Below are 26,960 nucleotides of genomic sequence, written 5' to 3'. Positions count from 1 at the left end.
AAAATAAAATTCAGAATTTTAAAATTATAGGGTGCAGAATTTTTAATTTTTTGGTGCAGAATGCCCTCAGGAGTAGTTTTATTTGTCAATAAATTAATGCAGAGGCTTTAGCATGGCAGTGGGGAGCACAGGCCACTGGCTGCATGAAGGTAGGAGTTCACCATGCAGCCTCCCCATCCTCTACCCCGGGGATACGGACTCAGTGATGAGACTGCACCCGATCCTGGCACAGCACAAGGCCTGGGCCTGCCCCACTGCACCAGGCACACTACGTGTGGGGCAGGCAGGCTCAACCAGGCAAGATCCAGGAGGGGCTCAGTGTGGGGGGATCCAGGTGTGGGGTGAGAGGATTCTGTGTGGAACAATCTGAGTGCAGGCAGATCAGTGGGAGGTCTAGGTGTGGGGAGCTCTGAATGCACAGAGGCTTATTGGGGGTGGGTTCCAGGTCCAGGGCCAATGGGACTCTGCAGGGGCTTCCAGGTGAAAGTGGTTGGGGCTCAGCAGAGCAGTCTGGGTGTGGGGGGCTCAGCGGGGGGGGGTCTGGATTCTGGGGGAGTGGTTCTTGGTGGGGTAGAGATCTGGGTGCAGCTAATTGGGGGGTCAGTGGCATGGGGGTCTGGATGTGGGGACTCAAGGTGGTGCAGGGGGGTGGGGCTTGTCAGGGTGGGGGTTTGAGTGCAGGAAGCTCAGTGGGGGGTGGTCTGGGTGCAGGAGTGGGGGGTCCAGAGGCAGGGGACTCCAGTGCAAGGGTTGAGGTTCAATGAGGTTGGGATCGGGTATAGAGGGCTAGGGGGGTTCTGGGTGTATGGGATGTGGCTTGGTGGGGGTGTCTGGGTATGGGAGGTCCACTTGTAAGCTTCTTTTTTGAAATCCTTGCTGATCTTAAATACAAAAAAGAAGCTTACAAGAAGTGGAAGATTGGACAAATGACCAGGGATGAGTATAAAAATATTGCTCGGGCATGCAGGCGTGATATCAGGAAGGCTAAATCACACCTGGAGTTGCAGCTAGCAAGAGATGTTAAGAGTAACAAGAAGGGTTTCTTCAGGTATGTTAGCAACAAGAAGAAAGTCAAGGAAAGTGTGGGCCCCTTACTGAATGAGGGAGGCAACCTAGTGACAGAGGATGTGGAAAAAGCTAATGTACTCAATGCTTTTTTTGCCTCTGTCTTCACTAACAAGGTCAGCTCCCAGACTACTGCACTGGGCAGCACAGCATAGGGAAGAGGTGACCAGCCCTCTGTGGAGAAAGAAGTGGTTCGGGACTGTTTCGAAAAGCTGGACATGCACAAGTCCATGGGGCCGGATGCTCTGCATCCGAGAGTGCTAAAGGAGTTGGCGGATGTGATTGCAGAGCCATTGGCCATTATCTTTGAAAACTCATGGTGATCGGGGGAGGTCCCGGACGACTGGAAAACGGCTAATGTAGTGCCCATCTTTAAAAAAGGGAAGGAGGAGGATCCTGGGAACTACAGGCCATTCAGTCTCACCTCAGTCCCTGGAAAAATCATGGAGCAAGTCCTCAAGGAATCAATTCTGAAGCACTTAGAGGAGAGGAAAGTGATCAGGAACAGTCAGCATGGATTCACCAAGGGCAAGTCATGCCTGACTAATCTAATTGCCTTCTATGACAAGATAACTGGCTCTGTGAATGAGGGGAAAGCGGTGGACGGGTTGTTCCTTGACTTTAGCAAAGCTTTTGACACAGTCTCCCACAGTATTCTTGCCAGCAAGTTAAAGAAGTATGGGCTGGATGAATGGACTATAAGGTGGATAGAAAGCTGGCTAGATCGTCGGGCTCAACGGGTAGTGATCAATGGCTCCATGTCTAGTTGGCAGCCAGTATCAAGTGGAGTGCCCCAAGGGTGGGTCCTCAGGCCGGTTTTGTTCAATATCTTCATAAATGATCTGGAGGATGGTGTGGATTGCACCCTCAGCAAGTTTGCAGATGACACTAAACTGGGAGGAGAGGTAGATACGCTGGAGGGTAGGGATAGGATACAGAGGGACCTAGATAAATTGGAGGACTGGGCCAAAAGAAATCTGATGAGGTTCAACAAGGACAAGTGCAGAGTCCTGCACTTAGGACAGAAGAATCCCATGCACCGCTACAGACTAGGGACCGAATGACTCGGCAGCAGTTGTGCAGAAAAGGACCTAGGGGTTACAGTGGACGAGAAGCTGGATGTGAGTCAAGAGTGTGCCCTTGTTGCCAAGAAGGCCAATGGCATTTTGGGATGTATACGTAGGGGCATTGCCAGCAAATCGAGGGACATGATCGTTCCCCTCTATTCGACATTGGTGAGGCCTCATCTGGAGTAGAGTGTCCAGTTTTGGGCTCCACACTACAAGAAGGATGTGGAAAAATTGGAAAGAGTCCAGCGGAGGGCAACAAAAATGATGAGGGGACTGGAACACATGAGTTACGAGGAGAGGCTGAGGGAACTGGGGGTGTTTAGTCTACGGAAGAGAAGAATGAGGGGGGATTTGATAGCTCCTTTCAACTACCTGAAAGGGGGTTCCAAAGAGGATGGATCTAGACTGTTCTCAGTGGTAGCAGATGACAGAACAAGGAGTAATGGTCTGAAGTTGTAGTGGGGGAGATTTAGGTTGGATATTAGGAAAAACTTTTTCACTAGGAGGGTGGTGAAGCACTGGAATGGGTTACCTATGGAGGTGGTGGAATCTCCTTCCTTAAAAGTTTTTAAGGTCAGGCTTGACAAAGCCCTTACTGGGATGATTTAGTTGGGGATCGGTCCTGCTTTGAGCAGGGGGTTGGACTAGATGACCTCCTGAGGTCCCTTCCAACCCTGATATTTTATGATTCTATAATTCTGTGATGCACGAGGGTTGGGTGGATGGGAGAGCAGCTCCCCGTACAGTGACCCCTCCCACACAGCTCAGGAGCTATGGGGGCAGGAAGCAGGGGAGGATGCTGAGCTTTCTGCAGCTGTGGGAGGTTTCCCGGGGTGGGTCTGACACAGCCCCAGCCACTCCTTGCAGGGGAAGAGGAAGTCCCATCCTCTTCTGCCTCCAGCCCAGCCAGGACTAGCAGCTGATCCCAGCTCAGGGTAGGAGCCACTGGCTGGGGTGTCCCCACCCCTGCGGTGATTTACCTCTCTGCTGGCTGCTCCGGGTTCCTGAAACAACCTGCGCAGCTAGGGAGTGGTGTGTGACTGCTTTTGCAGCTTCCCTTTGCTTTCCTGCCTGAAAGTCATTTTTCTGCAGGGAAGCAAAGAAATCTGTGGGGGACATGAATTCTGTGCACGCAAAGTGGTGCAGAGTTTCCCCAGGAGTAATGTTATATATACGACCGTAACTCACATACAGTATAGTCTTTTTTGTATTAGTGTTATTTGTATTAGTATTGTTCCCAGCAACTTTCTATCATGCTATTATTTTTCTGTGCATGTTAGTCATATTTGATTTTACTAATTCAGAAATGTTAATTGTGTTGTGGCATAACATCCAGAATAGTCTCACAAGGATGGTTTTAATGTACTATACTTCTTGAACGGTATTTTACTTTGGAGCTTTTTCTTCGTCTTTGTCAACAAACTTGGAAAAAAACAATTACTATTTGTACTTCTGTTTTAAAAATTCACAAAGATCTGTTTAATTAAAAGGGAACCTCATTTACCACCTTGGGGTGTTTCTCTGTGTAACTAAAGCATGGGAGACATATCAATCTTATTTCCAATAGTCTGTATTTGCTAGTGCATGCAGAATAAGTCACTGCAGTGATTTATCAAAAATAATTTTACTGCAGACACTTCAGAATTTTCAACACAAAAAGTTAATTTAATACAGAATAAAATCATTCCATTTTGTTTCCCGTATTGATTGATGTTATAGTAATTTTGCAGCATGTGGTCTTGCAGAATATTTAAATTTCTTCCAGGGAGTGACTTACGAGAAAATGTTCTTATCATCTGTCATTTAGTTATTTTTTTCTTCCGTGTAGTAGACCTAATACTAATTTCATTTTCATAATGCTCTTGAGGTAGTGTTGGCATGCATGCATTCAGCCCTCCAGTTACTATACAATTACTAGCGTTAGTTAGCCAGTTCAGAGTCCGTTGATTGACAAGATATATAAATAGAACTGAACTAAGAATTTTTTCAATTGGCATTTTGTATTTCATCATTCTGCTTATAATACAGACAAGAGCTAGAAAATTCAAATGTAAAACTTTTCATTGTTCCTCCCACTAGTTCTGTTTTGTCTGTGGATAACAGCAAATATGATAATGTGTAGGATCCTGCACTGTCTTAAGGCAACTTGCAATATCTAGCACAACTTCATTAGTTAACTAAGAAGCTAAATTGGATTCTCTAAGTTTTAAATCTGACTCCTACTGATATTTTTACATAGTCTGTAACTTGTTGGTATAAGTTAATGTATGAGAAATTGATTTAAAAAGTGTAACTTCTTTTGAATTAATTGACAGAACCAGTGAAATCATTTTCTTCAACTGAGACCGTAATGACTCCTCTTGGGACTTTTTTTCCCCCTCAGAGGACCTTAAAATACAGTTTATTGATACAGTAACTCCTCACTTAAAGTTGTCCCATTTAACGTTGTTTCATTGTTATGTTGCTGATCCCGCAGTGGTTTCCAAACTGGGGTGCGTGCACCCCAGGGGGTGCGTGAGATGATCCTAGGGGGTGCGCGGCAGCAAGAGCACCGCCGGATGGCACTCCGCCGTTTTTTTTCTTCGGCGGCAGCTCTGCACGTCCATGGCTGGTGTTCCCCTCCAGCGGCCCGCCTGCTGTGAGTCTTCCATTCTTCTTCCGTTGGCGGCGCATCTATGGCAGGTCTTCTGGTATTCCTCCGGTGGCGGTGCCGCGTCTGCGGCAGATCTTCTGCTCTTCACCCTGGGGGTGCACGAGCCAAAAAGTTTGGAGACCACTGAATTAGAGAACATGCTTGTTTAAAGTTGCACAATGCTCCCTTATAACGTCGTTTGGTAGCCACCTGCTTTGTCTACTGCTTTCAGGAAGAGCAACCTGTTGGAGCTAGCTGGTGGGGGCTTGCAACCAGGGTGGACCGGCAGCCCCGCTAACGGCTCCCCGCTCCCCTAAGTTCCCTGTGCGGCAGCCGCCCAGCAGGCTATCAATTGCCTGCAGTTCAGCAGTCCTTCCCCCCACTGCCATGTGCTACTCCTGCCGTCTGCCTTCGAGCTGCTCTCCGGAGTCTCCTGCTTGCTGTGCAAAGGGGGCGGGAAGAGGATGGCTAATATCAGGGTCCCCCCCTGCTCCTGCACCCTGCTTACCCCATCTCCATAGAGCAAGGGGGGACATGACAGGGCTCAGGATAGATGGAGCTTGCTGTCAGGAGCTGCTGTCTCAACTTGCTGATCTATTTAAAAAGGCAGTGTACTGAGAGCGCGGTCAGCGTACTTAAAGGGGCAATGCGCAGCTCTCTCTCTCACACATGGTGTGTGTCTCTGTCTGCCATGCTGTCTCCCGTCCCTCCACTTGTGCTGCCTTGTAGAGTCTGAGGCTATATTAACAACAATGTGTTAACCCTTGAGGGCTCAGCTGATTGCTAGTTCATCATTTAGCAGTAAGGCATTCCCTGGGAAATATCCCACCCTCTGACTTCACCACCTCAACCAAGCTTCACAATTGTCAGCGCTGTGTACCACTATTAAATTGTTTAAAACTTATACTGTGTGTGTGTATATATACTTTTGGCTGGTGAAAAAAATTTCCCTGGAACCTAACCTCTCCTATTTACATTAGTTCTTATGGGGAAATTGGATTCGCTTAACATCGTTTTGCTTAAAGTCGCATTTTTCAGGAACATAACTACAATGTTAAGCGAGGAGTTACTGTACTTTATAACTGCTCTTTCAATGCTAGGATGGTTTATTGTCAGTTTTTACTCTGGGAGTCTTTAATCTATGGGTCTTTCACGTGGTAGGATGTAAGGCAGGGTGGGCAAACTACGGCCAATGGGAGCTTCGGGGAATTGTGGCCAGTGGGAGCTTCGGGGGAGGAACTTGCAGAGGAGGGCAGCGCGCGGAGCCCTCTGTCCCCCCACTCCCCCAAGGGCCACAGGGATGTCGTGCCGGCTGCTTCCGGGAGTGGCATTGGGGCAGGGCAGTCAGGGAGCCTGCCTTAGCCCCACTGAGCACCGCTGCGACCCCGGAGCTGCTCCAGGTAAACGGCGCCGAGCCAGAGTCCACACCCTGAACCTCTTCTGCACCCCAACTCCCTGCCCTGAGCCCCCTCCCTGCACCCCAACCCTCTGCCCTGAGCCCCTTACTGCACACCGCACCCCCTCCCTCACCCCACACTCCCTACCGCACCCCAGCCTCCTGCCCCAACCCTACATTCATGGCCCTGCATGCAATTTTTCCACCCAGATGTGGCCCTCGGGCCAAAAAGTTTGCCCTCCCCGATGTAAGGGCTCCTCCTCAAAATGACCATCTAGTGCTGCTTTACTAAAGGACCGTCAGACCAGACATTGTTTCTATAATTTTATATTTCAACTCTTTAAAAAATAATCTCTCCAATCTGAATTTTGTTTGCAGTGTTGTTGTAGCCATGTTGGTCCCTGCATATGAGAGAGACCAGGTAGGTAAGGTCATATCTTCTATTGGACCACTGTCTACTGATGGAAGGTACAAACTTTTGAGCTACACAGAGCTCTTCTTCAGCACCAGTAGACGGTGGTCTAATAGAAGATATTGTCTCATCTACCTTGTCTCTCTCAGTCTGAATTTTGGCATATGAAGTCTCGTTGCTTGGACCACAATTATTTCCTGGGGGGCGGGAACCCAATGGAAATAAATCTGTAAATTTTCTGTTAGGAGAATGAAATAAAAAAATTCTGATTGTATAAAAGGAAAAGGTCTAATTTTTTATGGGAATTATGGGGGTATTGTCCAAGTTTTGACCCTGTATAGAATCCTTTGGATTCTAGGGATCAGATCTTCAGTCACATTAACAGTATGTCCAAACTGCAAATCTGTATAATAAATGGTGGACACATATCCTCGAATACAGGAGGAGGCATATAATCCTCATCATATCTTCTCTTTGCCCGTCCCATTGTACCAGCATCACCTCCATTTTGTATGGATTGAGCTCCATCGAGCTAATTCTCATCCATGTCCCAATCTCTTCCACACACTAGAAAGCCTTCAACAGCAGTAGTTCATTTGGGTGAAATGGGGATGTACATGCATAGCTATACCAGCAAAACTTCTCTAGCATAAACCGTGGCTTAAGTGTACAGTTTTTGCCATAAGCATGATAGAAATGCTTTGCGGTCTGTGCTTGATTAGTTGCCATGTTAAATTTAAGGTGTTGATATCGACCTGATACCTGCCTATTTGTGAAACAGCCCATCTCCCCATGTCACAGTGCTTGAGCTGCAGTCTCTTTGGTTTAAAAGAGAAGGAAGGAACTGTTGTCAGTATGTTCTCCAAGTAGAAACCTAAAGATACACTTTTGGCTTATGGATCACGCAGCTATTCTAAATTAATTGTCTGTGCTTCAGCTGCCTCCTTTTGCTTATGTATTATGCTGCCTAGAGTCGCTAACTATTTGCTCAGACATTTATTTTAGATTTTCTGCTATTCTCTGTTTGCCTTGGTTGTTCCTTTTTGCCATGGAGGCTGTGCAGAGTATATTCTCATATGGTAGTATTGCATGAGCCCGTGTTAGATGCACTGGAGGGACAGTATGTTACTTTTGGGGGAATTCTGCACCAAAAAAAAAAAATGCAAAATTCTGCGCCAAAAATTGCAAAATTTTGTGTATTTAATTTGTCAAAATAATGCAATATAATAATTTCATTTATTTTGGTAATTTATTTTCAGTTTCATTTATTTTGGTAATTCATTTAAACTACTGTACAGAAAAAAAATCATAACTGTTCAGCATTTCCTAAAGACATGAAAGTTAAGTTACAAATACTTGGTAACCAATACCCTGCATTCCAGTTATAATCCTGGATTTTTATTTAAACTACATTACTTTTATTTTGGTGTTTGGTGTTCTGTAAAGTAGAATGTCGCTTTAAATTGCTCAGACTTTCACACATGAAAGTCATACAGTCTTGCTAATCATTGTCCTTCATTCTTTTTTTAAGTGGATAAGTAAAATAGACCCTGAGCTGTAATCTAACCCCATTGTGCTTCTCTGGCACAGGAAAAAAAGCAAGAAAGCACATAGTTACCAAATCCTCAGCTAGGAAGGTCTGTGATTTACAACAAGGCTCCTTTACACCACTCTGGCAAGGTAAAGGAGCCTTAATTGATTAAGAATGGGAAGAATTAAATAACAGTGGGAACATTAGCAGCCTGCCTTCTTAGGCCTGGTCTACACTGCCGATTTACAGCACTGCAACTTTCTTGCTCCGGGATGTGAAAAAACACCCCCTGAGCGCTGCAAGTTTCAGTGCTGTAACGTGGCAGTGTAGACAGCGCTGGTAGCTACTCCCCTCATGGAGGTGGGTTTTTTTATAGTGCTGGGCACTCTCCCAGCACTGGTGCTGCAACTACACAGCCACGTTAAAGTGCTGCTGCGGCAGCGCTTTAACATTGCTAGTAAAGACATGCCCTTAGTTGTTACATTTCTGCTCTGCCTCAGGGATAGTAGAGGCTGCTTCACACAGCCCCACGCCTCTAAGCCCAGGATGCAGCAGCAGCGAGCCAGAGGGACAGTGTGTCTCTCTCTTGTTCACACAGAGGCATGGGCCCAGCCCCACACCTGTAACGTCTCTCCAGGGAGGCACGCCCAGCCTCTCACCTCCCTCCCTGTGATGATCTGCTCCCTGCTGCCCGCTGCTCCCAGCAGATGCACCTGGGCTGACGGGAAAGGGGCATGTGTTCCCCACAGATTTCTTGGCTCCCCCATTTTGCTGTGGGGGAGCCAAGAAATCTGCAGAAGATATTAATTCCATGTCGCCACAGGGGCACAGAATTCCCCCAGGAGTAGTATGTAGTTTGGGTACTCTTTAGCCACCGTTGTAGAAGAAAATTAGTGAAAAACCTAAAGTGAAGGAGAGTATAAGACCAGATTTTCCATCTAGCAAATAAAACATGGGTTAGATATGGAGTGAATTGGGGAAACCCATCTGCTTCTTGCTTGGAGGTTGGGAGAGTCATATTTGTTCTCAAAACTTCTCTTGTCCTTAAGCCTTCTCCATACTGTAGTTTAAACTCTGCTAGCAACAGTTGTGTTTAGACAAATCTCTTCTGAAAAGGCATAACCATTTTTCAGATCTCACCTGGAAAGATATGTTTTTTTCCTTTAAAAATAAATATTGATAGCAGATTTCTATCACATTTCCTTTGGCCAATGTGTCGAGGGACTTTGTTTCTTCCCCCTGCAAACCGTGTTTGAACAGTATAATAAAGCTGCATAGACTCCTAGGGACATGGTGATAAATTAGCAGGGTTCCAAGGAGGAGGAGGAAGAAGAAAACATATACACACCGATTGGGAAAACTGTGCTAATAAGAAACCGTTGTTACTGGCATGGTTTCAACTGTACTGTATATAGTCCCTTAGGGTACATCTACACTGCAAAAAACCAACCAAACAAAACCTGAAGCAGCAAATCTCAGAGCCTGGGTCAACAGACTCGGGCTTGCGCTACAGGGGTAAAAATAGCAGTGAAGATGTTCCTGCTTGGGCTCTGGGACCCACCACTTTTCCTGGATTTCACACCTTCTTCTGATCTGTTCCCTAAGAACTCCCAACCTTCTAATTCAGAGGTCCCTAAACTGTGGGATGTGACCCCCTAGGAGGGCACGGAAGAACGTTCAGGGGGACGTGGCTTGGGCCCGGGCCAGCCCCCATAGGGGGTGGGGAGGGAGTGCCACCCAGCTCCGCTCCTAGCCCCGGCTGCCACTCCCAGTCCCGGCTGCCAGCCCTGCACCTGGGGCTCTGCGCCTGGAGTCCCAGCTGCCAGCCTCAGCTCTGCTCCCAGACCCCGCCCCCAACTGTGGCCCCAGCGTCAGCCCCCTTATCCCTGTCCACATCCCCAACTCCCAGAGCCACAGCCCTGCTCTTGTCCCAGCTTGGGTGGGAGGCAGGGCGTATAGGGGTAAGGGGGGGTGTGAGGCCAAAAGTTCGGGGACCACTGTTCTAATTTGTTAGAGAGCACTGCATGCTTCCTACATTTAGCTTTAAGAGCCTCAGTCTGTGGATTCTATAGGGAGATAGTGTGCATCTGTTGTGAGCAGAGAAAAGCAGGTAATTCAGGGAACTGCTCTTACTTTAGTGAGCTAGGAAAATTCCTGAAGAAACCTGCCATTGTGGAAAGAAAGAGTGTCTTGTTGAGAGAGACCCATTGTTTCGGCCATGCACAATGGTCAAAACAGTAATTATTATATTGTTAGAAATGTAAATATTGGTAGCAACTAACAATATTGTATATTAGACAATAAATATCATTTGCTTTTAAATTCATGAGTGATATGTCATCATAAGTTTCAGAACCATAATTCATAATAACATGAGTCATGTGAAGAAAAACTGATGCATTAGTAAATTGTCATCACTATTTATTTGTATTCCATTAGTGTTCACACTGTGATAAGCACATTCCAAACATGTGGGAAGGCACAGTCCCTACCCTGAAGAATTTACAGTTTAATGAGAGAAGTAATATAAAAAGGAAGTGGGAGAGGGATATAATCATATAACGCTTTTTGTAAATATCAGCTATCTCTGACTCTGACTTTCTATGAACTTAGTCATTATTCACTGACTAATTCTTATAAGCATTATGGTACAAGAGGGGCTTGAAGAAGAGAATGGTGGATCAGTTCAGGGAGTGTAGAAGCAGTTAAATACAGAATCAAGACTGGCATTACTGGTGACACAAAGGAGGTGGATTGTGATATGTAGAGACCGAAGCAGGTAAATTGGAAGGGGCAGAGTTGTGGAGAGCTTTGAAGGTGAATGCTAAGAACTTGAATTGAATTTAATGTCTTACGGATTTACTGAATTAACATTTAAATTGTAATAAGTAATTGATGTTTTAATTATTTTGTAGATGCCTGATGGATAAAAACTTCATAAGGATTGGAAAATGGTTCATCAGGCCTTATGAGAAGGACGAGAAGCCTGTTAACAAAAGGTAAGGGAATGCCTTATAGCAAGTACTATGAGGTCTCTGGAATAACGTCAGTGTTATTGTTTAAGTTCCGATAGTTTGCTCATTTTCTTTAGGTTGTGGTTCCTTCCCTTTGCTCTGCCCGCAATCTCTTTTTTTGGTAAAAGAAGCTTTTTTTCCTTTCAAGTATCTGCAGTAATGCATGGCAATATTTTAATAGATTTTGAGGTCAAGTTCTGCTAATTTGGGCTGGAAAGTGATGTTTATATAATCTTTCATTTCCACAGATTTTCTCTGTAACAGGCTCTGTATTTTGTTGCCTGTTATAAAGTAGATTTTAGATAGCCATGAACAGGTATTGTTTCCAAAGATTTACTCTAATCCCAAATTTACAGTGATGAAGTAAGGTATAGATTTTTAAGTGTATGTGCTTTGAAGAATTGTAGCTTTTGTAATTAGTTCAAGATTTGATTTCCACATGGTTTTCATGCAAAAGCCAATTGGCAAGGCTTTACCAGAAATGTATGATTAATTTGTTGCACATGATATATTTGTTTTGTTAGTTTGTTTGTTACCCTCTTACAGTATTGCTTTGCAACCAGTGATCTTTTACATTCTGATTACAGCATATTATTGCAGCTGGATGTTTTTGCAAAGGACAGTGTGTTAACAAGGTAGTTTAAAACAATAGTGTTTTGTACCATCTTGTAAGATTAGCACAATAATTAAAAATATATTTATCTACTTTCCTAAAATGAAAACATTTTGTTGTTGTTGTGGCTTGTGAATTTCTCTCTGAACAGAGAGAAGCACAGTATTTGGATTCAGAGTAACAGCCGTGTTAGTCTGTATTCGCAAAGAGAAAAGGAGTACTTGTGGCACCTTAGAGACTAACCAATTTATTTGAGCATGAGCTTTCGTGAGCTACAGCTCACTTCATCGGATGCATACTGTGGAAAGTGTAGAAGATCTTTTTATACACACAAAGCATGAAAAAATACCTCCCCCCACGCCACTCTCCTGCTGGTAATAGCTTATCTAAAGTGATCACTCTCCTTACAATGTGTATGATAATCAAGGTGGGCCATTTCCAGCACAAATCCAGGTTTTCTCACTCCCCCCCCCACACAAACCCACTCTCCTGCTGGTAATAGCTTATCTAAAGTGACCACTCTCCTTACAATGGGTTTTAGAGTAACAGCCGTGTTAGTCTGTATTCGCAAAAAGAAAAGGAGTACTTGTGGCACCTTAGAGACTAACCAATTTATTTGAGCATAAGCTTTCGTGAGCTACAGCTTACTTCATCGGATGCATCAAGTACTCCTTTTCTTTCTCCTTACAATGTGTATGATAATCAAGGTGGGCCATTTCCAGCACAAATCCAGGGTTTAACAAGAACGTCTGGGGGGGGGGTAGGAAAAAACAAGGGGAAATAGGTTACCTTGCATAATGACTTAGCCACTCCCAGTCTCTATTCAAGCCTAAGTTAATTGTATCCAATTTGCAAATTAATTCCAATTCAACAGTTTCTCGCTGGAGTCTGGATTTGAAGTTTTTTTGTTGTAATATCGCAACTTTCGTGTCTGTAATCGTGTGACCAGAGAGATTGAAGTGTTCTCCGACTGGTTTATGAATGTTATAATTCTTGACATCTGATTTGTGTCCATTTACGCTTTTACGTAGAGACTGTCCAGTTTGACCAATGTACATGGCAGAGGGGCATTGCTGGCACATGATGGCATATATCACATTGGTGGATGTGCAGGTGAATGAGCCTCTGATAGTGTGGCTGATGTTAGTAGGCCCTGTGATGGTGTCCCCTGAATAGATATGTGGGCACAGTTGGCAACGGGCTTTGTTGCAAGGATAGGTTCCTGGGTTAGTGGTTCTGTTGTGTGGTATGTGGTTGCTGGTGAGTATTTGCTTCAGGTTTGGGGGGCTGTCTGTAGGCAAGGACTGGCCTGTCTCCCAAGATTTGTGAGAGTGTTGGGTCATCCTTCAGCATAGGTTGTAGATCCTTAATAATGCGTTGGAGGGGTTTTAGTTGGGGGCTGAAGGTGATGGCTAGTGGCGTTCTGTTGTTTTCTTTGTTAGGCCTGTCCTGTAGTAGGTGACTTCTGGGAACTCTTCTGGCTCTATCAATCTGTTTCTTCACTTCCGCAGGTGGGTATTGTAGTTGTAAGAATGCTTGATAGAGATCTTGTAGGTGTTTGTCTCTGTCTGAGGGGTTGGAGCAAATGCGGTTGTATCGCAGAGCTTGGCTGTAGACGATGGATCGTGTGGTGTGGTCAGGGTGAAAGCTGGAGGCATGTAGGTAGGAATAGCGGTCAGCAGGATTCCGGTATAGGGTGGTGTTTATGTGACCATCGTTTATTAGCACTGTAGTGTCCAGCAAGTGGATCTCTTGTGTGGACTGGACCAGGCTGAGGTTGATGGTGGGATGGAACCCACCATCAACCTCAGGAACCTATCCTTGCAACAAAGCCCGTTGCCAACTGTGCCCACATATCTATTCAGGGGACACCATCACAGGGCCTACTAACATCAGCCACACTATCAGAGGCTCATTCACCTGCACATCCACCAATGTGATATATGCCATCATGTGCCAGCAATGCCCCTCTGCCATGTACATTGGTCAAACTGGACAGTCTCTACGTAAAAGCGTAAATGGACACAAATCAGATGTCAAGAATTATAACATTCATAAACCAGTCGGAGAACACTTCAATCTCTCTGGTCACACGATTACAGACATGAAAGTTGCGATATTACAACAAAAAACTTCAAATCCAGACTCCAGCGAGAAACTGTTGAATTGGAATTAATTTGCAAATTGGATACAATTAACTTAGGCTTGAATAGAGACTGGGAGTGGCTAAGTCATTATGCAAGGTAACCTATTTCCCCTTGTTTTTTCCTACACCCCCTCACCCCCCCCCAGACGTTCTTGTTAAACCCTGGATTTGTGCTGGAAATGGCCCACCTTGATTATCATACACATTGTAAGGAGAGTGATCACTTTAGATAAGCTATTACCAGCAGGAGAGTGGCGTGGGGGGAGGTATTTTTTCATGCTTTGTGTGTATAAAAAGATCTTCTACACTTTCCACAGTATGCATCTGATGAAGTGAGCTGTAGCTCATGAAAGCTTATGCTCAAATAAATTGGTTAATCTCTGAGGTGCCACAAGTACTCCTTTAGTGTTTGGATTATTTGCTATTTAGTAGGTTAGTGTATGAGCATTTCACCTCTGGAGAACCAAATTTAAAGTTCTCACTTAGTGCACAAATGAAAAGTACTTGACAGTTCCATTCTATTTCCTGGTGAGCATCGATCCACATCACTAAAGCATCTGGCACAGCTAGCAGCCTCTGATCAAAACTGAATCACAATTAGAATGGAAAGTGTTAGAAATCAGGATTAAGGTGTGCTGGCACTCTGAGTGGGGTGTCAGTAGCATGAACCTATGAACCCATAATTGCCTATATACCAATGTTAGGAGCCTAGGTGACAAGAGGAATAGGAGGAGTCTCTCATTTCTGAGCATGAATTTCAATCTAGTTGGTATTACTGAAACCTGGTGGGATGATTCACAGGTAATGCCATTTTTGACATAGAGTGCCATTCCCCCTTCCCATTTCCCCCACTCAGTGCTTCCTAAACAGGTTATAACCATTTATTTTAACATTCCAATCAATGGTTATAACCTATTTTGGAATAATTGAGTGGGGAAAAGGGAGGGGGGAATGGCATTTGACTCTGTCAAAAATGGCATTACCTGTTTCTGAGTCACTTAGAACTTGGAAGAAAATGACCCTGAATGCTTATGGACCAATGTCCTAACATGTAAAGCACAATATGGAGTATTAGGTGGTGGCTGCTAGATACCACTAAATCACATTAATGAACAGGATGACTGCCTTCTTATGCACCTATCTATAACGTGTAGGAAAACAAAGCTGTGTGATTATGAGGGACATTAATTTGAGTGACATCTGCTAGAAGTCTTATGGTGCCAACACTAAAAAAACTCATAAATATTGCATCCAACATGGGGTATTCTATATTAGACCTTGTCTTGACAAGGAGGAATAGATCACAGAACTAAAAATTTATGGTAGCTTAGAAACAAGGGATCATGACTTGATCACATTTATAATGTCCAAACAGAATTAAGTCCAGATCATACTAGGTGCTTTAAAAGGGCCAGTTTCACAAAGCTGAAAACAATTATGAGCCAAATCAGCTGGGATAAATAATTTAATCATAAAATGTGAATGATAATTGGGAATTGTTTAAGTGCACTTTAGTATATGCCCCCAAAAGCCAAAAACAAGGAGGAAGTTGGTTAAAAACTGATGCGATTTAACAAATGTAAGGAAGGGGAAGTTGGTAGTGATGAATATAAATCAGAAGCTAGGAATTGTAGAAAATTGATAAAGGAAGCAGAGAGACCCAAGGAAAAATCTGTTGCCGGCAGAGTTAAGGACAATAAGACGGTTTTAAAGAATATTAGGAGCAAAAAGAGTCTTAACAGTAGTATTGGTCCATTACTAGATGTAAACGGTGGAATTATCAATAATAATGCAGAAAAGGCACATACAGGCAAATAAATATTTTTGTTCTGTATTTGGGGGAAAAAACAGATGATGTAGTCATATCATATGATAATACTTTTTCCATTCCAGTAGTATCTCAGGTATTAAACAGCAGAACATTAGCTATTAAAGTTAAACATTTTAAAATCAGCAGATCTGTATAACTTGCATATAAGAGTTTTAAAAAAGCTGATGAAGGAGCTTGCTGGACCGTTAATGTTGATTGTCAGTAAGTGTTGGAACACTGGGGAAGTTCCAGAAGTCTGGAAGAAGGGGGACAAAGAGGATCCAGGGAATTATAAACCAGTCAATACCTGGAAAGATACTGGAACAAATTATTAAACAATCACTTTGTAAGTACCTAGAGGTTAATAAGAGTTATAAGGAATAGCTTACATGGATTTGTCAAGAACAAATCATGCCAAACCAACCTAATTTCCTTTGGCATGATTACTGGCCTAGTGGTTAATGGGGAAGCAGTAGACATGATATATCTTGATTTTAGTAAGGCTTCTTACACAGCTGCACATGACATTCTCATAAGCAAACTAGGGAAATGTGGTCTAGATGTAATTACTATAAGGTGGGTGCACAACTGGTTGAAAGACTGTATTGAAAAAGAAGTTATCAATGGTTCGCTGTCACACTAGGAGGGTATATCTAGTGGGATTCTTCAGGGATCACTCTGGGTCTGGTACTGTTCAATATTTTCATTAACGACTTGGATAATGAAGTGGAGAATATGCTTATAAAATTTGTGGATGACACCATCTGGGAGGGGTTCCAAGCACTTTGGAGGACAGTATTAGAATTCAAAATGACCTTGACAATTTGGAGACTTGGTCTGAAATCAACAAGATGAAATTCAGTAAACATAAGTGCCAAATATTGCACTTAGGAAAGAAAAATCAAATGCACAACTACAAAACGAGAAATAAATGGCTGAGCAGCAGTACTACTAAAAAGACATGGAGGTTATAGGAGGATCACAAACTGAATATGACTCAACAATATGATGCTGTTGCAAACAAGTGTAATATTCTGGGATGTATTAATAGGAGTGTTGTATGTAAAACACAGAGGGTAATTCTCCCACTCTACTCGGCATGTGTGAGATCTCAACTGGAGTACTGTGTCCAGTTCTGGGCACAGTAGAAAATCTGACGTATGAGGAAAGGTTAAAAAAACTGGGCATGTTTAGTTTTGAGAAAAGAGGACTTATGAAGGTAACAGTCTTCAGATGTGTTAAGGGCTGTTATAAAGAGGACTATGATCAATTGTTCTCCATGTTCACTTAAGGTATGACAAAAAGTAATGTGTTTAATCTGCAGCAAGGGAGATTTAGGTTAGATATTAGGAAAAAAGTTTCTAACTCTAAGGGTAGATAAGTTCAGGAATAGGCTTCCGAAGGAGATTGTGGAATCCCTATAGTAGGTTTTTAAGAACCCGTTGAATAAACAACTGTTAGGGATGGTCAGGGTTTAAATTTAGGTTTGTACAGGGAGGCTGGACTTGGTGACTTCTCGAGGTCCTTTCCTGCCGTACGTATATATGATTCTATAAAAAAAGCGAATGCTATGCCAATATTTTAAAAGGGTAAATGGGATGGTGTGGGTAACCATAGGCCTGTCAGTCTGACATCGATCCTGGGTAAGATAATGGAGTGGCTGATATGGGACTCAATTAATAAAGAATTAAAGGATGGTAATATAATAAATGCCAATCAACATGGGTTTCTGGAAATAGATCCTGTCAAACCAACTTGATATCTTTTTTTGATGAGATTACAAATTTGGTTGATAAAGGTAATAGTGTTGAATTAACATACTTAGCCTTCAGTAAGGCATTTGGCTTGGTACCATGTGACTTTTTGATTAAAAAACTAGAATGATATAAAATTAACATAGCACACATTAAATGGATTAAAATCTGGCTAATTGGTCTCAAAATTTAATTGTAAATGGGGAATAATTATTGAGTGGATGTGTTTCTAGTGGGGCCCTTAAGGGATTGGTTCTTGCCCCTATACTATTTATATTTTTCTGAATTACCTTGAAGAAAATATAAAATCACCACTGATAAAGTCTGCAGATAACACAAAAATTGGGGGGAGTATTAAATAATGAAGAGGACAGGTCACTGATTCAGAGAGATCTGGATCACTTGGTTAACTGTGTGCAAGCAAATAATGAGCCTTTGAAAATGACTACATGTCAATATATACATCTAGGAACAAATAATGTAGGCCATACTTACACAATGGGGGTCTCTATCTTGGGACACCTTGACTCTAAAAAGATTGGGGGGTTATGGTGAATAATCATCAGAACGTGAGCTCCCTATGTGACACTGTGGCCAAAAGAGCTGATGTGCTCCTTGGATGCATAAACAGGGGAATCTCAAGTAGGAATGGAGAGGTTATTTTAGCTCTGATTTTGGTGCTGGTACAACCGCTGCTGGAGTACAATGTCTAGTTCTGATGTCCACTATTCAAGAAAGATGTTGATAAATTGGAGAGGGTTCAGAAAAGAGCCATGAAAATGATTAAAGGATTAGAAAACCTGCCTTACAGCGATAGCCTCAAGAAGCTCAATCTATTTAGCTTAACAAAGAGAAGGTTAACGGTTGACTTCATTACAGTCTATAAGTAGCTACATGGGGAATAAATATTTAATAATGTGCTCTTTAATCTGTCAGAGGAAGGTATATGGGAAACCAATGGCTGGAAGTTGAGGCTAGACAAATTTAGACTGGAAATCAGGCTTCAATTTTAAACAGTGAGAATAATTGACGATTGGAACAATTTACCAAGGACTGTGATGGATTCTCCATCACTTGCAATTTTTAAATCAACACTGGATGTTTTTCTCAAAGATACCCTAGGAATTATGTTGGGGAGGTTCTATGGCCTCTGCACTGCCTCCTCCTGCAGGTGCCACCCTCACAGCTCCCATTGGCTGTAGGTAGGGAGCCTGCCGGCCCCGTGCCAACCAAACTTTTAATGGATATCAGAAATGCTGGTTTCTAGAGCTTTCCAGTTGGTAAAGTGCTGGATAACACAGCTTTTACTGTATATTGATTTCACTTACAACACAGAATACAAAGTGTACAGTGCTCACTTTATATAATTATTTTTGGTTACAAATATTTGCACTGCACAAAAGATAAACAAATGAAATAGTATTTTTCAATTCATCTCCTACAAGTACTGTAATGCAATCTATTGTGAAAGTGCAATTTACAAACATAGAATTACTTGTTTTTTACATAACTGCACTCCAAAACAATGTAAAACTTTAGAGCCTATAAATCCACATTTATAAATTGCATTTTCACAATAAAGAGATTGCACTACAGTACTTGTATGAGGTGAATTGAAAAATACTATTTCTTTTGTTTATCTTTTTTAGTCAAATATTTGTTATAAAAATAATATAAAGTGAGCACTGTACACTTTTTATTCTGTGTTGTAATTGAAATTATAATAAACTAATGGAATACTAACTTAAATTTAACAGTATGATTAAAACTACAATTAATCACAATTTTTTTAATTGAGTTAATTTGTTTTGAGTTAATTGCTTGAGTTAACTGTGATTAATTGACAGCCCTAATTTTCTCTAGTGAGAATTTCTGAAAAGGGAGCAAAAGGGAGAGTGTGTAACACAGCCTGGTGGATACTGTATTGAAGAGGGCCCAAGGTTAAATATTTTATTTTCCCATCCTGGGCAGTCATAGAAGTATTGTCTGAGGTCAGAAGATAGTAGAGAAGATAGAGAAACTGAAAGAGATGGGGAAAAATCTGTAGACTAATTGGTTCTTCTGTTTGTCATTTATGAAGAAAGGAGTATTTAATCAATTACATATACCGTTCAGAGATGTAGAAGGCCAGTCAGTGGATCAAAATTTCTGTTTCTTCATATATAGGGGCCACCATTGAAAAGTCAGTTTTTAATCAGATTATCGCTCCACAGTACTTGAGATAGCAGTTATTTCCTAGTTCAAGTGTAGGGAAATATTTTGATAGCTCAGGTACCACAGGTTGGCAACTGTTGGCAAATATTGACTTTTTAAAAGTGGCCAATGTGAAATGTGAGACAGAAACTGCAAAAAACTGTTGACATTTCCTTGTACAAAAAGAGTGAACAAAAATGATTAGCCACTTAAAATTGCATTTAATTTTGAAAGTTTGTTAAAAGTACAAAATTAAATGCAATTTAATTAAAGTTTGTTAAAAGTACAACTATGTGAAAGAGCTAAATCTTCAGTATTACAGGAACATGTCTTCGTGGACATGATCTGGATTTTTATGTTTGTCTAATGCAGGCCAATTATGGGTAAAAGGACTGGGGGGAGGGGAAAAATTATAAATAATTATAATTTTTAAAATTATAATTTTAAAATCAGTCATTTTAAATCTGAAGGAATGCTTATTTTAATCCCTGCCATTCCTGGATCGTCAAAACAAATGTGACAGAATATCCTGTAATACTGAGAATCAGAATGTTTAAATCATGGATTTTTTTTCTTCACAAAATTATGGTTCTGTATTTAGGTTTAGAAGGAGACTATGTTCCCAGCCAGATGTTTTGTTAACTTTGAGGTTTGGGATTCTGAAAAGCTAGGTCCCTCTTGAGGCTTATTTTCAACAAATTTAGCTGCCACTCTGAATGGCTGCTACAGTACCCAGCATAGGCTTACTCTGTGGTTTTAACTTTGTAAACTCTAATGGGCTAAAGGTGAAGGGCTCTTTTTTTAAAATTCCCTTTTTTACTACCCTTTAGACAGCTCCCTGGAAATTAATGATTAAACTTCCCTATTTACTTTGATCTTCTAACTGTTCAGGACTACTAACCAGCATAATGCTGTAGTAATAATTTGAATCCATGCTCTGCTCCGTGACCTTAATACTAGAAGATGTCTGAGGAGACCCAAGATTGAAGTCTCGGCACAGTTGCAGGTCTGTGTACACCAAGTAGCAGAATCAGAGTCTATACAGTTATAAGTTCAAAAGTCTGTTCTCCCCCAACAGAATATAAATGGAAAGAGAACTAGAATATGTAACGTGCTGTTTGATCAAGTTGTTCTATTTACTGTGATCTTGTGTCATTTTGTAATTCTAGATGGCTTAGAAAACTGTGAGACAGTAGAAAAAAACAAAGAAAAAGTAAAAACCAAATTGGTTTTATAATGTCTAATGCATGCTGTTAAGGTTTGTGTTTTTTATTTAAAATGTTTTGTTTTTTAATTACTGTCACCGTGATTAATTTAATTTGGAATTTGAACATTGGCATTTACTTAAAATACCAATTTTTCAAGTAAAGTCACACTTTCAGATAGTTTAGACCCAAGACTTGGCCTTCCTTAAAACTCATTTTGAACTGAAAGGGAACATGCTTTGGATAATACATATTATTTATTGAACTATAAAGTTTATGTTGAGAGCAATAATCTACAGTTCCATTAGAAATACAGAAAAAATGTAATTGTTTGCCAAATAGACAAAGACAAAATTGACAACAGTAAGAAGTTATTATTTGCAGACATTGAGCATTATAAACAGTGATGACAGTTAACTCAAACCTGTTTTATTTGAATAGTGTATTTTTAAAAAATGATTTAGACTAGCAGTTTTATGCGAATGTACATTGTCTTAATTTTAAAAAATCCTATAAACAGAACCCTATTTTTAAATTGTCAGCTTCGTGATTGAAATTATCAGTGTTATATGTCTTCTGCTCTTCCCTATGTCCCCGGATAGCTAAAGGTTTATATTTATTCAGGCCTCAGCAATTCTGCTATTGCAGTGCTTATTCTGTATATAGTTTGCTTTGCTTGAAAGCCTACACTATACCCAAGAGAATACAGTTTGTTCTCTGCACTATTGGATCGTGAATTGCAACTCTTGTAGCAGAAGCAACAGCAACACATTTTGTGATCTTAACATGTCACATTGAAAGAGGAAGGACTTTCCGACTGGTTGCACATAATAGGCAGGGAAGGCTGCAGGGAAGTGTTTCAGGCGCTGCTGAGCAGATTCATTCCTCTGGAATACTGGATAATGTGGCTAGAAGAATGCAGTCAGCATTTAATATTTTGACATAAGAAATAAAACAAAATATAAGTGACATCAGACTTTGACATCAGCAAAAGCGGATGTCGTAGATATTGACATATTTACTGTGGTGAAAGGAAGTTCTCTTCAGATTATTTGGGAATACTCTTTATAGCTTAGTAGGTATTTTCCCCCACAATCTTTTAACAATTTCAGATCCAGCTAATCAATAGTCTTTGGTTGCTCTGTTCACATTAAGTTTCAGGAATCTCTATATAGAACTCCAGTTGAAGTAGAGAGGAGTTTTGTGCAAAAAATCATGATGGAATATGGATGTAAATATTTAAATTTGTAATATTAATATTTGTTTCTGATTTAAATGGTTGATTAACTCAAAAAAGAATTGCTTTCTGAAAAGTATCTTTTATTGTTAGTTAAATGAAAAATGATTGTTTCAAAAATATTAACATAGCAAAGAGACCCTACTATAGTACTTCCATTTATTTAAAAAACAAAAAGAAAGAACAAACCCCCAAGACCCATCCAGGGCATTTGATATATTAAACTTAAACAAAGCTTGGATATGGTGTCAATACTAGTAACATAAACATCTGTGTAGACTTATCTTCAAAAGATAATCATCATATCTATCTTTTATATAGCCTTTTCATTAGTATACTTTCAGATACCTATACTGCCATGTCGACATCTGAGTTAGTAGGACTGATCTTTTGTGCTCAACTGTTGCTACAGTGACCCCTAGGATCCCTTTTCCCTTGTTTGATATACACAGGTTACTGTGATTTATTGAATGGCCTGCAACAACTGAAGCAAGTGAAATTATGTTGGAGTAACCGGTAATGACTCTCATTGAGGTCCTAGAAATGTTGGAAATACTTTGTGCCACAGCCTGTGCCTAGATCTGGATTCTGACTGACTGGTGAAGGCTGGTGGGAGAGAGGGGGAAGAACTAAATCTACTGTTGGCAGAAATTGTCAGTGCCTGCCTAGCATGGTGCTTTCATCTGTAAAGGAAGCTATTTTGACGCCATTGCTTAAAATAATAATAATAATAATAATTATTAGTTGGTCAGATTGAGAACATCTATCACCTAGTCTTTTTTATCTTCCATTTTTGGTTAAGAGTGTTGAGAAGATTATGGGAAGACAACTCCAATAGTATCAAGATGCCTCAGATCTCCTTTATCCTTGCCAACCTGGCTACAGATCTGAGTACAGCACAGAGACTGCACCCGTTGCTTTTGTAGAAGATCTTCTCCTGCTGATCAAGTGTCTGGTGAAATTGTTGAATCTATCAACGGCCTTTAATACCATTGGGCACAGGGTGATGAGTCTGTTGTTAACCTTAGCAAAAGTATAAGAGTACTTCCATTCAATGGGTTTGATCCTGTCTTTCAAAGAGGTCTGAAGTAGTGCTGGGCAGAAAACAAAAGTTCAGTTTTGTGCAAAATTTCAAAGTTTTAACATTTGTTTTTATTCCACATCTAGAACTAGATCTTTTGAAATTTTTTGTGGAAAAAAAAAACATGGCAGGGAGAGAGAGAGAGAGAGAGACCCATCTCAGAAAAGCTCCTAATCAGTAGAGCAGGGACTTGAGTCTAGATTCTCCCACAGCCTACGTGAGTACCCTGACCATTGGACTGTAGAGTCAGTCTTCCTTTCTATTTACCCCAGTATTTAATTGTTTATATAAAGTGGAACAGCTCTAATAAAGACATCGAGAGAAAAAAAGACTGACTCTGTAGCCTGATGGTTAGGGCACTCATCTGGGTTGTGAGAGGCCCCAGCTTCCAATTCCAGGTGATTGCTTCTGGTCTGTTGGCTATTCTGGGGTAGGTCTCTCTCCCTGTCCCTTTGTTTTTGACCAAAAATTCCATCTTGGATCTGAGAAACCTTAACAAATTTTTTGGTTTCAATTAATCAGTGTTTTCTGGAGGAGGAAAAAAAAAAGTGTAGTTGAAAAATCTGTCTAGTTTTAAGAGTACTTTGGAGAAATTGCTCTTTGACCTCTGGGGTTCTTCCTATTTTGTTGCCCATCTTGTTTGCGTATATGGGGTAAGATGGCATAGAGATGCAGTGTTTTCAGTGTGCTATATATTTCCATTTTATCTGATCCACAAGTGTCAGCTGGCTAAAGCTCAATTCAGATAAAACAGAAATGAGGGTTATAGGTTGGGCACAAAACCTACTATTTCTTACTCAATTTAGTGATCTTGGGCATACTTTTGGATCCTTGCTGCTGTTAGAGATTGCAGCAGCAATGGCCAGGACACTTCCCGCACCTCCTCCATTGGCTAATGGATATGAGATTTTGGATGTGAGCTTTGCTAATATAATTTGTGCATTTGTAACTTTGATACTAGACTATTGCAATACATTCTGCATGATGCTACATCTTAAACTTGGAAGCTGGTGACTTAATTCTTAAATGGAATTTCTTTTTTGCATCATGATGTGCGATGGGGTTACCTGTAGATTTCTGAGGGGAGTTTAAGGTGCCGATTTTGACCTACAAAGTCCAAAATGGCTTTAGAGTATGGCTGTTTGAGAGACTGCCTCTTTTCTCTGTGCCGTACTGCTGCATCTCAGGTCAGTGGAGGTATTCAAGTTTAATGGAGTTGGTTTAATAGAAAAGGAGCTGCTGGCAGATTGTTTTACGTGAGGCGCCTTGTTCTGAAACGGTTTAAATCCATCTATAGGGAATTCTGTAAATCCCATCTCTTTTCCACGGTTTTGTAGAGGCAAGAGGGAACTGAATGTTGGGGTGGGTGTATTTTGAGCTGCGATCAGTGTCTAGAATGGACTGTCGTTCTCACACATTTCTATGTGGGGGAAGTGACTGCTTTTACTCTTGTTGGTTTGCATTTTTAATATATGTCAGAAGTTCTATTGTGTTTGGATAGGCACCTTTTTGTATTTCCCACAATCTAAATAAACATGACACATTTCCTTTGATTTTTTGGATTGTTTTTAAACAGTCTCTCATAATTGTGTGTTTTTATTTGGTGACACCAGTAACGCTTGTACATAGAAAATATACAGCCATTTATAGCCAATCATATATATATATATATATAATTTATATATAATTGTTTACCCTTATGCATAGGCCATAGTATGCATAGACCATAAACACAAGTATTAAAATTATTGTAAAAATATGAACAATTTCAATAAATGAAACCATTTAAAACATAAAATAATTATCTCAAAACTTATCTAGGATATTTAAATAGCAAGTCGTTTAAAAGAAGGCATTGTTACAAATTTCTATAGCTATTCTATGGATCCATAGTCTTTTTTATTTCATTGTGTTGCTTGACTAATTTTTTTCTTTTACATAGTTATTTCAACACGAATGTCCATATTTTAAATGGTTTCTTGATACAAACATGTCAAACATCTGAACTTAAATCATTATATATGAAGGTTGGGTTAACCAGGACTTGGTGACCTATTAGTGAAGTCCCAGTAATATTTAAGCTCCTTTTCTCATTACACGCTCATTATTGGCACAGTATATAAAGGATAAGCTAAGTTCCCCTTATGTGCCATTAATTAGATTTGTCAGGACTCCCAGTTGCACATCCTGCCAAACATAGTGTTATCACTTACTGTATCATTAATTAATTAATTGACTTAAGGGTGTTTGTAAATGTTTAGAAGTCCTTGAAGTTTTGAACACTTAAAAGCTGATGCCGCTATTATTGTGTGACAACTTTCACCAAGCATCGGAAGGCAACAACTGAATTCATTTAAATCTGAAAATACTAATAGATAGATGTTACATAAATTTATCCTCTAGGAACAATGTTTGTTAGTCCTACAGCCTACTTTCTGATTATTGAGATAGATACATAACATCATTTTATTCCCACGGTTTACTTATCTACTGCCCTTTCTGGTTTGGCAGGGTTTTGTTGTTAAACTTGAAACGAAGTAATTTGCAAAACATAAGTTAAAAGTAGTGTCAGTAGATTCTTGAATATTCCCTGCCAAATCTTGGTTTAACTTGGTTTAACAACCAAGTTTTCCTAGTTATAACAATTATTTTCTCTCCCCGTTTCTTCTGTGAAAGATCCACACAAGTAACAGGAGAAATCGACTGACTATACAGGGGAAACACAAATTGAAATAGAATATACACAAAATTGCTATCATATGTACCAAGTATGCAAACTGAAAAAAACAGAAAATATTTGTTTTTCTGAGAGTGGTGTCCCTATGGGTGCTGCACTCCAGGTGTGCTAGCATCTCTTGTGCCTTTGACTGGAGATTTCACATAGCAGTGCCCGTTTGGCCCGCGCCTGCTTCCTACTCAGTCCTGTGGGTCGCACCATGGTTATATAGTGCTGCGGGGTGAACCACTCAGTTTCTTCTTTACTGCAAAGTTCTATAGAAGATAACTCCAAGTAGAGGGAAAGGAGGATAGGTAGTGGAACACCCATAGAGGGACACATCTCAACCACAAGTATCAGAGGGGTAGCCATGTTAGTCTGGATCTGTAAAAGCGGCAGAGAGTCCTGTGGCACCTTATAGACGAACAGACATATTGGAGCATAAGCTTTTGTGGGTGAATACCCACTTCTTCAGATGCATGTAGTGGAAATTTCCAGAGGCAGGTATAAATATGCAAGCAAGGTATAAATATGCAGGCTAGGGATAACGAGGTTAGTTCCATCAGGGAGGATGAGGCCCTCTTCTAGCAGTTGAGTTGTGAACACCAAGGGAGGAGAAACTGCTTTTGTAGTTGGCTAGCCATTCACAGTCTTTGTTTAATCCTGAGCTGATGGTGTGAAATTTGCAAATGAACTGAAGCTCAGCAGTTTCTCTTTGACTGCACTTGTGCAAGTTTCTTCATGAGGTTGATGGATTTCCACTCCATATGTCTAATGCAGTGCCTTGCATGGTGTCAAGTATCAGAGGGGTAGCCGTGTTAGTCTGGATCTGTAAAAGCAGCAAATAGTCCTGTGGCACCTTATAGACTAACAGACGTACTGGAGCATAAGCTTTTGTGGCTATTCTCTGGGATGATCCCTTCACCCCTCCCCCGCCGCATGGCTATTCTCAGGATGATCTCTTTTAGTTAAGCGCAAACAACCCAGCATGAACGGGGTCCTTTTACTGTTCCCTTACAAAAATTCCCCTATTTCAACCAGGTGACCATGGATGATATATCTCTCCTGAGGCTAACACAGAAAGA

The 26,960-nt window shown here is 41.1% G+C and overlaps 1 protein-coding gene across 1 annotated transcript in view; it reads left to right on the top strand.

The window, feature by feature from the left end:
* Window positions 1-26,960, top strand: part of MED13L (mediator complex subunit 13L) — a 424,792-nt gene that overhangs the window by 199,387 nt on the left and 198,445 nt on the right. Inside the window, exon 4 of the mRNA XM_074972328.1 lies at window positions 11,022-11,105. Within this exon, the coding sequence (XP_074828429.1) occupies window positions 11,022-11,105 (84 nt within the window). The remainder of the gene's footprint in view (window positions 1-11,021; window positions 11,106-26,960) is intronic.

The sequence above is a fragment of the Natator depressus genome, chromosome 15, assembly GCF_965152275.1.
Source record: "Natator depressus isolate rNatDep1 chromosome 15, rNatDep2.hap1, whole genome shotgun sequence".
NCBI classification, from domain to species: domain Eukaryota; kingdom Metazoa; phylum Chordata; order Testudines; family Cheloniidae; genus Natator; species Natator depressus.
This window is presented reverse-complemented; position numbering and strand designations above follow the sequence as displayed.